At 38.0% G+C, this 15,408-nt stretch overlaps 1 protein-coding gene across 1 annotated transcript; it reads right to left on the minus strand.

Annotated features, from left to right (window-relative positions):
• Positions 1-9,363: 9,363 nt before the first annotated feature.
• LOC111207606 (UDP-N-acetylglucosamine transporter UGNT1-like) lies at positions 9,364-14,791 on the minus strand. Its single transcript, XM_022705808.2, has 10 exons — positions 13,193-14,791; positions 12,962-13,038; positions 12,696-12,857; positions 12,483-12,616; positions 11,868-11,998; positions 11,743-11,787; positions 11,551-11,648; positions 10,935-11,042; positions 10,706-10,762; positions 9,364-10,434 (listed from the first exon to the last, which is right to left on the minus strand). Exons 1-10 carry the CDS (start codon positions 13,314-13,316, stop codon positions 10,360-10,362), a joined length of 1,011 nt encoding a protein of 336 aa, XP_022561529.1. The 5' UTR covers positions 13,317-14,791; the 3' UTR covers positions 9,364-10,359.
• Between the last annotated feature and the right edge of the window lie 617 nt (positions 14,792-15,408).

Here is a 15,408-nt window from a genome sequence, read left to right on the forward strand (position 1 = left end):
ACTCCTTTCCATCGATCGACACTTAACCCGGTCAAGTTATCGTTCTTAGTCGTTAAACTGTGTACTTATGTTTATGTTATCACCATAACTCCGACTAGATATACACTGGGGACAGTGTAACTTAAGTCTGGGGGGATGTTTACTGATATTAGTGTGTTCATGAGTCTTATCAAAATGTTTTCAAAAGAGTTTTATTGAGTCAAGAAGGGGATAATGAACTTATTAGATTTTTGCTTGTTATCTAACCACTTTTTAGCATCATTTTAGACTTACTTATTGCAGATAGTACTAAAGATACTAAAGTGGATCAACCTGTCAACTATTCACACTTGCTGAGATTGTTTGAAGGAACCAAAGCTGACCTCTAACACTAAACCTGACACAACTGCTTGTCTTGGGGCTTGGTATACATGGGATCGGATTCTTCAAACAAGTCTGGAAGGTAAAGCATTGTGTAGATTTATTACCTTTTCTCTCTCTATTTCAACCCTAGATTTATAGGTAGAGATATTTATTTTCAAAAAAAAAAAAATATATATATATAATAGGTGTTAGTTAGGTGGAATCCAAACATGACTTGGTGGCTACAACCATTAAGGCTTGCTTCATAAGGATTCCAACAAAAAGAATTCGAACGGGACTCGGTGGCGGCAATCATCAAGTTTCGATTCACATGAATTCTTGGATATATGTCAAAAAGCAGTGAACAGGACTTGGTGGCAACCACCATTAAGGCTTGATTCATGGAAGCATGTCCAATATTGGTCAATGATCTTGCAATGGAAGCAAACTTTGGCCAAAGAGAGAAATTAGTAGAGAGAAAAGATATGAACTAACTTTTACCTGCAGATCCAAATACTTGTTTGAAAATCCTTGCATCTTGTGATCGATACTCCCAAGGTAAAGCCTGCACTTTTATTTATGTTAAGAAATGAGGTTGGTAGAGGGGAATGTCAGACATGATTTGCTAAGTTCTTGGCTAGGTGAATTTGGTTGCTAAGCTATGATATGGTATAATGTGCTTTTGTGATTATGACTTCTTAGATGTGGATTGCAATATTGCAGAGGTGATGATTCTAAGTTTTAAATCATGTGAGTCCCTACTGTTTTCAAACCTCTTTCAGAGAGACTGCATGTCTGTTTTACTTGAGGACAAGCAAAAGGGTAAATCTGGGGGAGTTGATAGACCATGGATTATACCCACTTTTAGCCATGGTCTATAAGTGTTTTAATAAATATTTACTACTATATAGAGTATTTACAGGTTCAGGGACGATTTGGAGGAATGTGGTGATTTTGGTGTCTTTTGGAGCCTTTTGAGTGTAGAGCTGCACAGATGTGTCAGATGTCTAGCTATGCATGGAGACCTTCTCATTGTTAAATTGAGCCCATCTTTATATAAAAGATAGAAATTTGCGTTAGCTTTCCAATGCCACCGGTTTAAGGTCAATCAGCATCCTGTAGCAGAAGTTATGACTGTTTTACTGAAGAGTGGTCAGTCTGCCTCGCAAGAAGAAGCTGTCGAGGAGATGAAAGACTGTCGATCGATAACACAGCATTGGTATCGATCGACAGTGATGCCAGAATGTGGGCCAAGCATATTTCAAGACCGTTTGAAGCCCAGAAGCCACACCAAGTTACCAAAATACCCATGGACGACCAGAAACCCTATTTATGTATTTCTAAGCCATTGTTGACGACAACAAGCTTTCTATTATCCTATTCTATTGTTTTCTCTTAGGTTTGGAGATAAGATCAATTCTCCTTCAGAGATTTATTGGAACTCCATTGGTTTTATTATTGATTTCTTATCTATTATATTATTCAGACTATGATTTGTGTTATGGCTTGCATGTCTGAGTAATTCATCTTGTTAGGTTTAGGGATTTCATGAGCTTAATGTCAAACTGATAATAAATTAGGATTGCTAGATTATCTATAGATCTCTACACCAGGGTGATTTGTAATACTAGGATCTGGAATAGTTAGAATAGCACGACAGTGTGACTAATTATTTGAACCTAGAATCATAGGATAGTTGAGAGGCACGAAAGTGCAATCAATTATCGGAACCCGAACGCTGCTGGATTATATACCTAGGCGCATACGAGAGTTGGTCTAAGAATCTAGTTGAACTTAATAGATTATGTCGTTAATGCTTGTCTAAGGAAGCATCGATCGACGCTCAGGCCATAGCATCGATCGACGCTCGCTCCAAGTCAACAAGCGATAGCTGAGACTGGACTTAGATATCTGATTAGCAATTGCATGCGAAAGCTGGATTGCTTACTTATTAAAATCTAGTTCTAGAATTGATCTAAAAACCATTAGCATCCTTGAATTTTAGTTTTGAATCTCTTGATTGATAAATCTCTAGGTCTAGCTATTTCTCCTAATTGTTTACAACCTCAATCAACCAATCGAACAACTACTTTGTTCATCTTGCTTTCACTGATTTACTGCTTTATAAACTGTTTGCCTAGCTTAATCTTGATTTTTATAGTCTATTGTGTGCCCTAGCTTTCTGTGGATTCGATCCCTAAGTACTATAACTCGACCTCTTATTTGAGAGAGTATAAATCACTCTTTAGGATAATTTGAGTGATATCAGGTTGCGGTGGATATGAATGAACAAACGAGAATCAATTTTGAAATTAGTATAAAAGAAAACAAAATTCGATCAAGGAGAATACTCATTTTAGAGTTTGCAAATGGGATGTTACATCTAAGATCTACACACACACATATATATGTTCGTCACCAGTGAAACATTCCCCTGAAACATTGATTGGTGGCTTCAAACGTGAGTTCGTCAATTTTTGTTTTGATGACTAGAGTATCCAGACACCATATAGGACTTAACTAGCCGTTAATGACATTTCTGCGGAAATGCGATTCTGGAAAGCTGGTGATTCCCTCATGTAAATCGTTCAATGGTCGCATGCGAAACTAATAATCTCGCACTAGAGGGGAGTCGATACATGGTATGAACTAACATGGAAACTCTTCTCCTAGTGGAGACCATTAGACCACCACGATGTGGGTGAGTTCGTCAAATTCCACATGGTTATTTAATAACAACATGGTTTTCTAAAAATTTCATTAACAAAATAATACTCATATATATGAAAAAACTGTGATACCCCGATTTACATAGTAAAATATTACGATTAATAAATCGCTCTAATACCAAAATTGTAACACCTCGATTTACATAATAAAATGTTACGATAAATAAATCGCTCTGAAATCTCCATTTACAAATACTTAAAAGTCAACATCCGTGCGAGAAATCCATAATATAAAATAACATCCAAAATATAGATAACAACATAAGTCCAAAATATAAAGATAACATGAATCTGAAGGTCTGAAATAGGAAATAACATAAACGATAAAAGCCCAAAGGCCTAAAATCTCGATAACGATAAAAGCGATAAAAGCAATAAAAGTGATAATAGCGATAGAAGCCCAAAAGCCCAATAGCACCGGTCCGATAATCACTCTTGCTCGTCAGTCTCACCTGAAAGGGGGAAAGAAGGAGGGGTGAGCAACATGAGAGTTGCCCAGCGAGGTATGAGATGCTAAACCGCAAACCACTGACTCAGTTTATAGCACTACAACTATGTAGGCCTAGCTCTAGCATGAAACAAACACGGTGCTTATTACACCACACAAAACAATCAATATGCGGCTAGAGGACTAGCCGTTACAACCCATGCGCTTATAGTACATAGCTATTTTCTGCACCACGCATCTCCTCATAAGGATATACATACCAGCTGCGTCGCTAGTACAGTCTGTCACTGTACCCCCGCACAACCACCCGCTCCGTCGATAGTACAAATGTCTTTGTACCCCCACACAAACGCGATCTGCGTCGCTGGTACCTCACTGTACCCCCGCACTAACATCATCTGCGTCGTTAGCACAGACGTCTCTGGGCCCCCGCACAACACCAAACATCTGCATCGCTAGCTCAGACATCTCTAAACCCCCGCACTCGTCACATAGTCCCAACTATATAACTATATATATACATATATATAACAGTCCTTAACATCAACCATTTCACACGACCGTTGAATCTTCTATTATCCTATTTCCGGTTTAACAATCAATATCAATAATGAACAAGCAAGACTCTCAAACAGACTCGATTCACAGAGACGGATCACGTTTCGAAACTAAACTTTCCATAACGTTAGTACTAAACTATCTCAGGATTTAACGGAGTAGCCCTCACCTTAGAAATGAAGAGAAGTGGTATCTATGAACTCCAGCTGCTCAAATCGACTCTAAATCTGAAACCAGGGCGAACATTCGAGTCAGAACGCCTTTCGAACGGCTTAAAACGGGTCTGGTAAAGGTCTATGGAAAAGTCAACTCGCTAGTCAAAGGTCAATCCGGTCAACCCTTGACCAGAAATCAATTTGACCTAACCAACCGGTTAACCCTAACCGATTTTGAATTCAATTTAAACCGGTCAACTAGTTGACTCACTGAGTCACCGGCGAGTCACGGCGGCCGGCGGCGGCGAGTCACAGCGGTTCAGTGGCGTTCCGGCAGCGGCGAAGCGGCGGCCCGGCGACGGTCTGGCGATGGTCTGATGACGGTCTGGCGGTGGAACGGCGGCGAAAGTGGCGGCGACGATTTCCAGCGGCGGCGCGTGTAACTCATGCGCAGATGCAAAACTTCCGTAGGCTCTAGCGGCTTCGTCCGGGCTCCGATTGCGGTGTGGTCGGTGTCTACGGATTTGTCTCGACGAGAGGAACACGTCGGTGGCTTTGTATGTGCGATATTCTCAACGGTTAGGAAGATATGGCCGATTTACTGAATGGACGAAAACAAAGCTTATGAGGCTCAACGTCGACTCTGTGTGTGGTAGCTCCGGCGACGATCTCAGGTGGCTCCACTACAAAAGTTTCCCATCTTTTCTTGTTCTTGATTTTTCTCTCTCTCTCTCTCTCTCTCTTTTCTTCTTTCTTTTTCTTTCTGATTTTTTTTTTCTTGTTGTGTAGGAGGAGAAAACAATGAGGATGGGGTATTTATAGACAAACATTTTGGACTTCGCGTATTGCTTGGACTTTAGCCGGCTAACAAAATTTCGAGACCGAAATTCGGATCGTTACAATTCTCCCCCACTTACAAGGAATTCGTCCCCGAATTCAAGTCATAAGCGACATGCCCAATGTCATCGTAGCAAAACCTCGAATACTAATCCTCGTTCGGCCTTTCAGGGCTCCTCCTGAATTTTATCTCTCTCCCAACGAACTCGGACAAACACGGTCGACCTTCCCTGAATTACTTTCACTTGGTGATCCAAAATTTCCAAAGGTCCATAAAATCTTTCTGAAATCACTTGACGTCTACTGCAAAATAATTCTGGCAGCTTCTTAACTTTTGCAATGCTGTCATATGAACCAAGTCATGGAGGGCTGATACTCTGCTGACAAAATAACTGCAATCAACTGCTCCAATTCGCTCCACCGAGGAATACAGTCCTATGTACCTTGGTTTAAGTTGCTTTAGCTTCTGAGTCTTAGATCCTCCCTGAAACGTATTTATTTACAGGTACACTAGATTGCCCATATGTAACTTCAAATCCTTGCGGCGCTTAGCTGCATAACTCCTCTGACGGTTATGGGCTTCCTAACCCAAGCTTTGAGCATTTCCATTTGCTCTACCGTCTCTTGAACCATTGCTGGTTCTAACTCATGTCGCTCCCTCACTTTGGTTCAACAAAGTGGTATACGATAAGGTCTACCATAAACAACCCTCATATAGTGATATCTCAATACTCAAAAGATAGTTGTCGTTGTAGGCAAACTCTGGTAGAGGTAGATGCTTTTCGAACTTCCATGCCACTGGAAGGCTCAATCCCTGAATATATCCTTTAAGTTCTGAGTAGTCGCCACTGACTGATCATCTGTCTGCGGGTGATAATATGTACTTATATAGACCTTTTTCCTAAGCGCCCTCCAAAAGGCTCTCCGAAATGCAGACGTGAACTCACATTAGGAACTCCATGCAACCTCACAATCACACTGATGTAGGTCTGCGCCAACTGCTCAACTCTCTCTGCCTTCTTAATCACAGGAAATGGCGGCTGACTTGGTAAGTCTATCTATGACTACCTATGTGGCATCCATTGCACATGTGGTGATCGACAATCCAATAACAACATCCATAATCAGAAAACCTCATTTCCTCTCCGAAAAAAGCAAGCTCAGCAATAACCTGAAAGGTACCTGATCCACAGAAATAACCATCTGACATGTCTGACACCGCGACGCAATATAGCTACAACCTTTTTCATACTAGGCCAATGATAGTAACACTTCATATCTTTGTACTCCTTGGTGTTCCCAATACATCGCTCATGTGCCTACCCAAGGCATTTGTCACCTGGTTGTCCTTACCAGATGGTATGCGATATTCAAACTGTAGCCTGCTACAAACTCAATTCAATTGCACTGTCCAAGTACAAGTTTTAATGAATGAAGATAAATTTCAGATTCTGATGATCCCAGAGAATCTGAACTTCCTTCCCGAACAATTACGATTTCCAAAACTATAACTCAAATACCACTTCAGCCACTCCGAATAATGAATAGGGTAGTGGGTCTCGTGAGGTCTCAACTGACGTGATGCATATGCAATGACCTGATCCTTATGCATCAATACACCATCCGCAAACGCTCATCATTCTCCTCTGCTCCAAGAATAAATCAAAGGGGTCGTCGATGAGTACAATCGCGCACTTGTCCAAGTGTTCACGAAAGGCATCATTCACAACCTTCATGAATGTTATCGGTGCATTCGTCGACCCAAATAGTATCACCAAAACTCATAATATCCATAACATAAATCCGCATTCCGTACATACTCCTCAGCTATAGCAATCTGATGGTATCCTGATGCCAAGATAACCTTCGAGAACCATGAATATCCCTCCATCTAATCCAAAAATTCATATATACGATGGTTACCATGTTCAAGTCTATGTAGTCGATACAAAGCCTGAAACTCCCATCGTTCTTCTTTATAAACAATGATGATGTTCCCCACGGTGAAGTACTCGGCTTGATAAATCCCTTGTCTGATGAATCTTCCATATGCTCTTTCAGCTCGACCATCTCTGCTGGCGCTAAACGGTACAAAGCCCGTTAAACCGGTGCTGTCCATGGTTCCAACTCAATCGCAAGAGCGTCTCATGTGACTGGTGGTGGCCGTTCCAAAGGCCACAAATACATCTCCATACTCTGAGATAACTATAAGATCCCGCAACTCATCTTGACCATCGAAATGATCACCATAAATCCATTTACCCCCCATATCCAATAACTCCTATGCATGTAGCATATATGCAATAAGAACTTCCATCTGCTCCAGCAATCAGAACTCTTACCCTCAGGCAATCCAACACTTCTCGAGGTCATGACAGTCAATCCATCCCAAGGATGACATCGTAAAAACATAGCTCCATCTCTGATGAGTCTCTGAACCAATCGTCCTTCCAAGCATTACTGGTACACTAAGATGAATATAAATGAGGCAACATGTCACCACGATGAATATAAATAGCTCCCAACGTCCTATGTCAGCTATCCGAACTGACACATCTCTGACACGATCAACAATGCCAAAAACTAGCAAACATACCAAGCGTAACTCCAATATCAACACAACGCAAACTGCCGAACCCCAAATCCAAAAGCGATCCCCACGAGTTTACAAAATAACCATGCCTCCAAGGCAGTAAATATACTCATACACACGAATAACACATGCCAGCTCATGGCTCACATCTCATACCACATAATCTCCAGTACAAAAACTCGTGGAGCGATGGCTTGAAGTTTGGGTGGTGGCAACAACGTCACACATCCACATGCGAACAATCTCCGAACACGATTGATGAAACTGATACACACCTGCGCAATCTGTCAAACTGTGACATCATCATCCATCTGTCGAACATCTGGCCGAAATCCTGTTAGCTAGAGAACGGATGACGATGAGTAAACTCATCGTCAATAAAAACGACAATTGGATTAGAAGTCATTGAACGGAAAAATGCTGTATTTTTCTTCTTTTAAAACTCCCAAATCCCCAGATTAGAAAATCTTTTAAAACTGATTAAACCGAATTAAAACCGAGTCAAAATCACGTCCCAACAAATCGCCATCCCGGGTCAGAGCCGGGATGGAACCCCGCTCTGATACCAAAACTGTGATACCCTGATTTACATAGTAAAATATTACGATTAATAAATCGCTCTGATACCAAAATTGTAACACCTCGATTTACATAATAAAATGTTACGATAAATAAATCGCTCTTAAATCTCAATTTACAAATACTTAAAAGTCAACATTCGTGCGAGAAATCGATAATATAAAATAACATCCAAAATATAGATAACGTCATTAGTCCGAAATATAAAGATAACATGAATCCGAAGGTCTGAACTAGGAAATAACATAAACGATAAAAGCCCAAAGGCCTAAAATCTCGATAACGATAAAAGCGATAGAAGCCCAAAAGCCCAATAGCACCGGTCCGATAATCACTCTTGCTCGTCAGTCTCACCTGAAACGGGGAAAGAATGAGGGGTGAGCAACGGGGGAGTTGCCCAGCGAGGTATGGGATGCTAAACCGCAAACCATTGACTCAGTTTATAGCACTACAACTATGTAGGCCTAGCTCTAGCATGAAACAAATACGGTGCCTATTACACCACACATAACAATCAATATGCAGCTAGAGGACTAGCCGTTAAAACCCATGCGCTTATAGTACATAGGTATTCTCTGCACCACGCATCTCCTCATAAGATATACATACCCGTTGCGTCGCTAGTACAGTCTGTCTCTGTACCCCCGCACAACCACCCGCTGCGTCGATAGTACAAACGTCTTTGTACCCCCGCACAAACACCATATGCGTCGCTGGTACCTCACTGTACCCCCGCACTAACATCATCTGCATCGCTAGCACAGATGTCTCTGGGCCCCCGCACAACACCAAACATCTGCGTCGCTAGCTCAGACATCTCTGAACCCCCGCACTCGTCACATAGTCCCTACTATATAACTATATATGTACATATATATAACAGTCCTTAACATCAACCATTTCACGCAACCGTTGAATCCTCTATTATCCTCTTTCCGGTTTAACAATCAATATCAATAATGAACAAGCAAGACTCTCAAACAGACTCGATTCACAGAGACTGATCATGTTTCGAAACTAAACTTTCCATAACGGTAGTACTAAACTAGCTCGGGATTTAACAGAGTAGCCCTCACCTTAGCAATGAAGAGAAGTGGTATCTATGAACTCTAGCTGCTCAAATAGACTCCAAATCTGAAACCAGGGCGAAAATTCGAGTTAGAACACCTTTCGAACGGTTTAAAACGGGTCTGGTCAAGGTATATGGAAAAATCAACTCGCTGGTCAAAAGTCAATCCGGTCAACCCTTGACCAGAAATCAATTTGACCTAACCGACCGGTTAACCCTAACCGATTTCAAATTCAATTTAAACTGGTCAACGAGTTGACTCACTGAGTTACCGGCGAGTCACGGCGGCCGGCAGCGGCGAGTCACAGCGGTTCAGTGGCGTTCTGGCAGCGGCGAAGAGGCGGCCCTGCGACGGTCTGGCGACGATCCGGCGGTGGAACGGCAGCGACGATTTACGGCGGTGGAACGGCGGCGACGAATTCCGGCGGTGGCGCGTGTAACTCACGCGCGCAGAGGCGATACTTCCGGAAGCTCTAGCGGCTTCGTCCGGGCTCCGATTGCGGCGTGGTCGGTGTCTACGGCTTTGTCTCGGCGAGAGAAACATGGTGGTGGCTTTGCATGCGCAAGATTCTCAACGGTTAGGAAGATATGGCTGAATTACTGAACGGACAAAAACAAAGCTTATGAGGTGGCGGTTTCCGGCGATTCTAGGCTACAGCGAATGGTGGTGACGAGCTCAACGTCGACTCTGTGTGTGGTAGATCCGGCGACGAGCTCAGGTGACTGTACTAGAAAGGTTTCCCATCTTTTCTTGTCCTTGAACTTTTTCTCTTTTTCTCTTTCTCTCTTTTCTTTTTTCTTTTTCTTTCTGATTTTTTTTTCTTGATGTGTAGGAGGAGAAAACAATGAGGATGGAGTATTTATAGACAAAAATTTTGGACTTCGGGTATTTCTTGGGCCTTAGCCCGCTAACAAAATTTCGAGACCGAAATTCGGGTCGTTACAAAAAGTTTTGGTAAAATTATCAAATCAAGCACAGTCTTAGGTTTTCTAAATTGACATAATAGCTTCTGATTTAACATTTTATTTGGTTTTAAAAACTTGTAACTTTACATGCCTTTATATTTTAAAAATGCATAAAGCATAGATCCAGCAAAACCGAGAGATTGACCCACGACGTTAATCTGTATCACATATAAAACTGCAAATTAGTCCTATTGGAAGTTTAACATTTGTAATAAATAAAATAAATGCAAAAATTGCAAATAATTTTCCACGAAAAAAAAAATTAGAACAGAAGGAACGACAAAAAAAAGATTAGATTGATATAATTGGTTACAATCTTTAGCTTTGTGATTCTTATTAAATTAAGAAAGAAAATATGAATATCTAGATGATAAAAAATAAAGATGAAGACGAAGAAGAAAAGTGAAGAACGGAATGATGCAAACTTACCCAATCAAAGGGAAGTCCAACAAATATAAGCCAACCTAGTAAGATTGTAAACAGATCCTGCCATCCATATTATATACCATTATTAGTAAACATTAAGGGTGTTTGAATATTACGTAACAGTTCTACCTCTGTTTAAACTGAGAAAATTATGTTTACTGAAATTGGACATAATTAATTTTCTAGCAACTCGTAATATTGTGAAACATAAAAAGTACAAGCTTCAATATACCTTCATATTACCACATATTGAATGTGTTAGTGCTGAATTAACTGTTGTATTGAGGAACACAAAGTAATTTATCAAGAAAGCCAACAAACATGAAAAACATATCACCACCTGCAAAAATATTCACAACTTGTTAAATAAATCATTTATTATATTCTTCCCATTCTAAGTTTTCTGAACGATTAAGTTCAGTTAATAATATCATTTTTATTCTCCAAGGAAACTCTATCCTGATATAATATATTGAACATATTCTTGTAAATATCTGTATGATTTGTTTTATAGAAGTTTAAAAACCATAGGGTTATATGTATATATACATTATACTTTAGCAAAAATATGTATATATACGTTGTTATATCTACGAATAAATTACTTTATACATGACATCCGTAATTATGAATTTAATTTTGATGTGTTATATATGAATCATTTTCTGAAACAAGTTGAGTAAATAACTTATGCCATACAACGGAATGGGTTAAATCATTGATTTGCAAGTACATTTGCTAGAATATTGATTGAAATTATATTACATGAGAAATGTACAAGTGGTAAAGATATTTTCTAATGAACGAAAAGCTTTCATATAAAAACGATAAAAATAATAGAAAAGTACCTGAAAGTCAAGGGAATAGAGATGAGGAAAGGATAACATGGCTTTAAGTTCACCCTTTATAGTTGTCCAGAACAACAAAAAGGGAATGCAAATTATTCCTGTACGTTACAAATATTTGAAAAGAGAGTTTTAGTTTGATTAAATTAAAAAAAAATAGATTGATAGAATTAGTTCGAAAGTAAATTTTCTAACCATTACACCACATTAGCCCAAAGGTGTTAAGGCCACTAGATTTTCCTATAAACACAACAAAAAACTAATAAATTAAGCAATTGAAATTTACTTTAATGAACATCGTAAAACGAGAGGCATATTACCGGTACGTGCAATCAACGCTAGATAAGTCGCGGTACATATATTCGCTGTGAACACCAATCCATACCCATAAGCATCGAATGATAAGTCCCGGATTCCAGCGATAATAGCACCTAATAGAATTATTCCTACACTGGTAGGAATAACTGTATCATTAGTGATATATTCTATTTAGACAGTTATATTCCTTTACTGCTAGTGGTATAAAAATCTCAAATCCATTCTTTTAGTTAAAATATGTTTCACGAATCATCGATCTTTCTAGAATACTAGAATTTACATTGTGTAACGTACATATACAACTAGAAGTTCAAATATGATATAAATTCAAATACATATTTGTGTCAAAAATCTATATCTAAATAAGAATGTATTGATCATTTTACAGTAACTGTTTTGAGATATATATATCTGTGTGTGTGTGTGATCTTTAGAAAATAGCACAGTCGAATATTTTATTTATGTATATACAGTACAGATTGTTATGAAGACTGATGCTTATAGTCTATAATGTCTTATATTAATTTAAAATATCTCATACGTACAAGACTGGAGAAATATATTTTTAACTAATGGTGTAATAGCATTTTTATTTCGATTGTGTAATATTATAGTACCTGGAGATGACTGAAGCTGAATGCGTTTGACCAGAAAGAAAATATTCCATGATCATTGTAAAAAGTATAGTTGTGCGTCGAAGAGTAGTGTACATTGGTACATTGATATTGCGTACAGATTCCATCGTAACTAGCTGTTATAAAACCGGTAATGTAAAATGTATTTTTATGATAATTTCATGATCAAAGAGTAAACTAAAAATCTACGCATACCATATAAAGTAGATACGTGAATGCAAGAGGGATAGTCTGAACCAAGCGTCTCGGAGAAACAAGAGTTAACAAACTGTCGTGCTCGCTCTTAGACTTATCAGTACAGAAGGATATGATCTTAAAATATTTCATTACATACAAAATAAAACAAGAAGAAAGCATCTGCAGTACAAAAAGATGTATGGAAATCTTTTAATCATTAGTTGTTAGAGTTTTACGAAATTGAGCATTTAGACATTTTAACAAAAATAAAATTTAAAAGTTACCTGAAGCAAAGTTATGACATTTGCACTTGGAAAACTAAATGAAGAAAGTGCTGCTTTATTGAAAATTACTAGAAGAACTGCATGATAGGATATGAATAACAAATATGAGATATATATACATATTCTCTTTATCTTATTATATGAATCTGAATCCGAGTGGTACATAAACGTATCGTAGTATCTGAGTTTGAATTCGGATCTAGTAGTATTAAAAATACAATTATGACATACCAGCGGATGCCATGTAGGAGACTGCGGCAAACAACCCTTTAAAAGACATGCCTGATGATGAAAATCTCGCTCTTTTTGGTTCTTCAGTTAAAATTGAGAGCGTCTTTTTCTCTGGTGACTCCATTCCTTCTCACCTTGTATACTAATTTGAGTCTATAAAGATACATCTAACCTATAAAATATATATAAAGTCTTAGTCTACATATTAAAAGTGGATACATGTAACAAAAGGACCAATTAAAATGTTTCATCTGTAAATTTTGTATTTGCCAGTTCAAGATTTTGCAATAAGCACACATATATTATTTAGCTCTTGTTTCTGTTTTCTATCATTTATAGAAGGAAAACAATATAAAACTATTAAATGGTAATCAATTTAAGAATATAATTTTCTTAAACACAAAATATTTGCCACAATAATAAAAATACTAAATTTATTTATTTATTTTGTCGCTATATTATTTTCTAAGAAGGTGTATTGATGTACTATCAGAACCAGTTATCCATTTGTCTTCAATACATGGTTTATTACCAGAATCTCATCCTTATCATTTGCAAAAAATTAAATAATTCTCAATGAATGTCAAATACTAAATTCAAAATTGATAGCAAGAAACTATTATTTGATTTAATACAAAATTAAGCTTTACATAATTTATTTTGATATAAATTTGTTATAAATATACATTTATAAGAGTTTTAAAATAGATCAATTGTCCTCATTGTAAACAAATAAATTTATAGTAAAAACATATAGCTTTTCTCTTAAAAAAGTTTTACTTTCATGTCTTGATCAAATGAGTCTTTAGGTGGATTTCTTTAGTTTTTTTTTTTGAGTTCATTTCTTGGTATTTCTAGTTTTTATCTATTTATTTTAGAAAGTGCATTAAAAAAATTATCTATTTTAGAATACAAGTGTGGATCTAGTATAATATGTGAATTCACAAAGACTTGATTCATGATCTTATCAAATATAGTTCCACAGTCTTTTGTGGCGATCCTCAGTCCACCTTTAAGCTAGTCAACTTTAACATCATGTGACCAATAAGATTTGGTGAATATATCATGTATTCAATCTATCACTACAAGAAAACACAAATTTAACGACGGCCAAAATCGTCGTTATTTCCTCGGAAAAGAAGAGTTACGAGGAAATGGCGATGAAAGGCGTTTCGTCGTTATATGATTGTCGTAAGAGAAGATTCGTCGCCATTTCGTCGTTAATTAGCGAGGTTAAATTTTCCTCGTAAAGAAGAATTAAGATTTCGTCGTAAAGACCACGTTGGGTTTCCACGTAACGCGGTCGTTGTTTTTCCTCGTAAAAAACTCGTAAAGGATTCGTCGTAAAAGACTCGAAAAAACCTCTAAACAAATTCGTCGTAATAAAAACGTAAGGAACACGAAAAGAATTCGTCGTAATAGAATCGTAACGGAATCCACGTAAAATCCTCGTTAATTAATCCTCGATATTTCGTCGTTAATTTTCCTCGTTAATACATCGGGAATTAGCGACAAAATTACTTTGTTTTCTATTTACTGAATTTATAAATAAAAATTATATTTATTTAATTTATTAATAAAATTTTAATTGAAATTAAATCGAATAGAAAATTTTTTTTTGGCCGAATCAAAATGAAATTATATAATATATAAATAAGTTTTGAATTTTAAAATACAATAACAAAAAAAAAAACTAATGCTGCATTGCCGCGTCGTAGAATTCCTCGCTCCTTCTCGAGAGATCTTCCTCGTTGACTTGCACGGATGTCTCGCCTGGAATGGGGTTTTGTTGTCTCATGGTCCTGAACATGGCCTCCCATTCCGGATTTGTGGCCGCTATGACGTCCAAGAAGTTCTCGAGACCAGTCATACGAGCTGTGAACGATGATTTTGTCGAGGCCAACTCGTTTTGTGTCGACGACAGCTGATGTTGTGTCGTCTCCAACACGTCGCGCAGCTGAGAGACTTCATCATCCCGTCTCTGGCCATAAGAGGAAGTCGCTCTCGGAACATCGTTGACGGAACCAATCCCCAACACACGTCCTTTTTTCTTAGGAGCGACCTTAAAAAACAATAAAATATATATTAAAATTTAAATTTTAAAGTAAAATGAAATTAATAAAAAATTTATATAAAATTTACCTCCTCGTAAATTCTATCCACTTCTATTGTGGATAAGACGACGGGTGATCCGTCGGCGGACTCCTGCGCCAGCT

Source organism: Brassica napus, chromosome C7 (genome assembly GCF_020379485.1).
Source record: "Brassica napus cultivar Da-Ae chromosome C7, Da-Ae, whole genome shotgun sequence".
Taxonomy (NCBI): Eukaryota; Viridiplantae; Streptophyta; class Magnoliopsida; order Brassicales; family Brassicaceae; genus Brassica; species Brassica napus.

What these genes read in the sequence shown, in the direction of transcription:
- LOC111207606 (XM_022705808.2), bottom strand. Translation starts at nt 13,316, where the DNA reads ATGGAGTCACCAGAGAAAAAGACGCTCTCAATTTTAACTGAAGAACCA. An exon ending in TCACGTATCTACTTTATATG is followed by an intron (nt 12,617 to 12,695) that starts GTATGCGTAGAT and finishes GTTTTATAACAG; the next exon opens with CTAGTTACGATGGAATCTGT. An exon ending in TCAGCTTCAGTCATCTCCAG is followed by an intron (nt 11,999 to 12,482) that starts GTACTATAATAT and finishes TATTCCTACCAG; the next exon opens with TGTAGGAATAATTCTATTAG.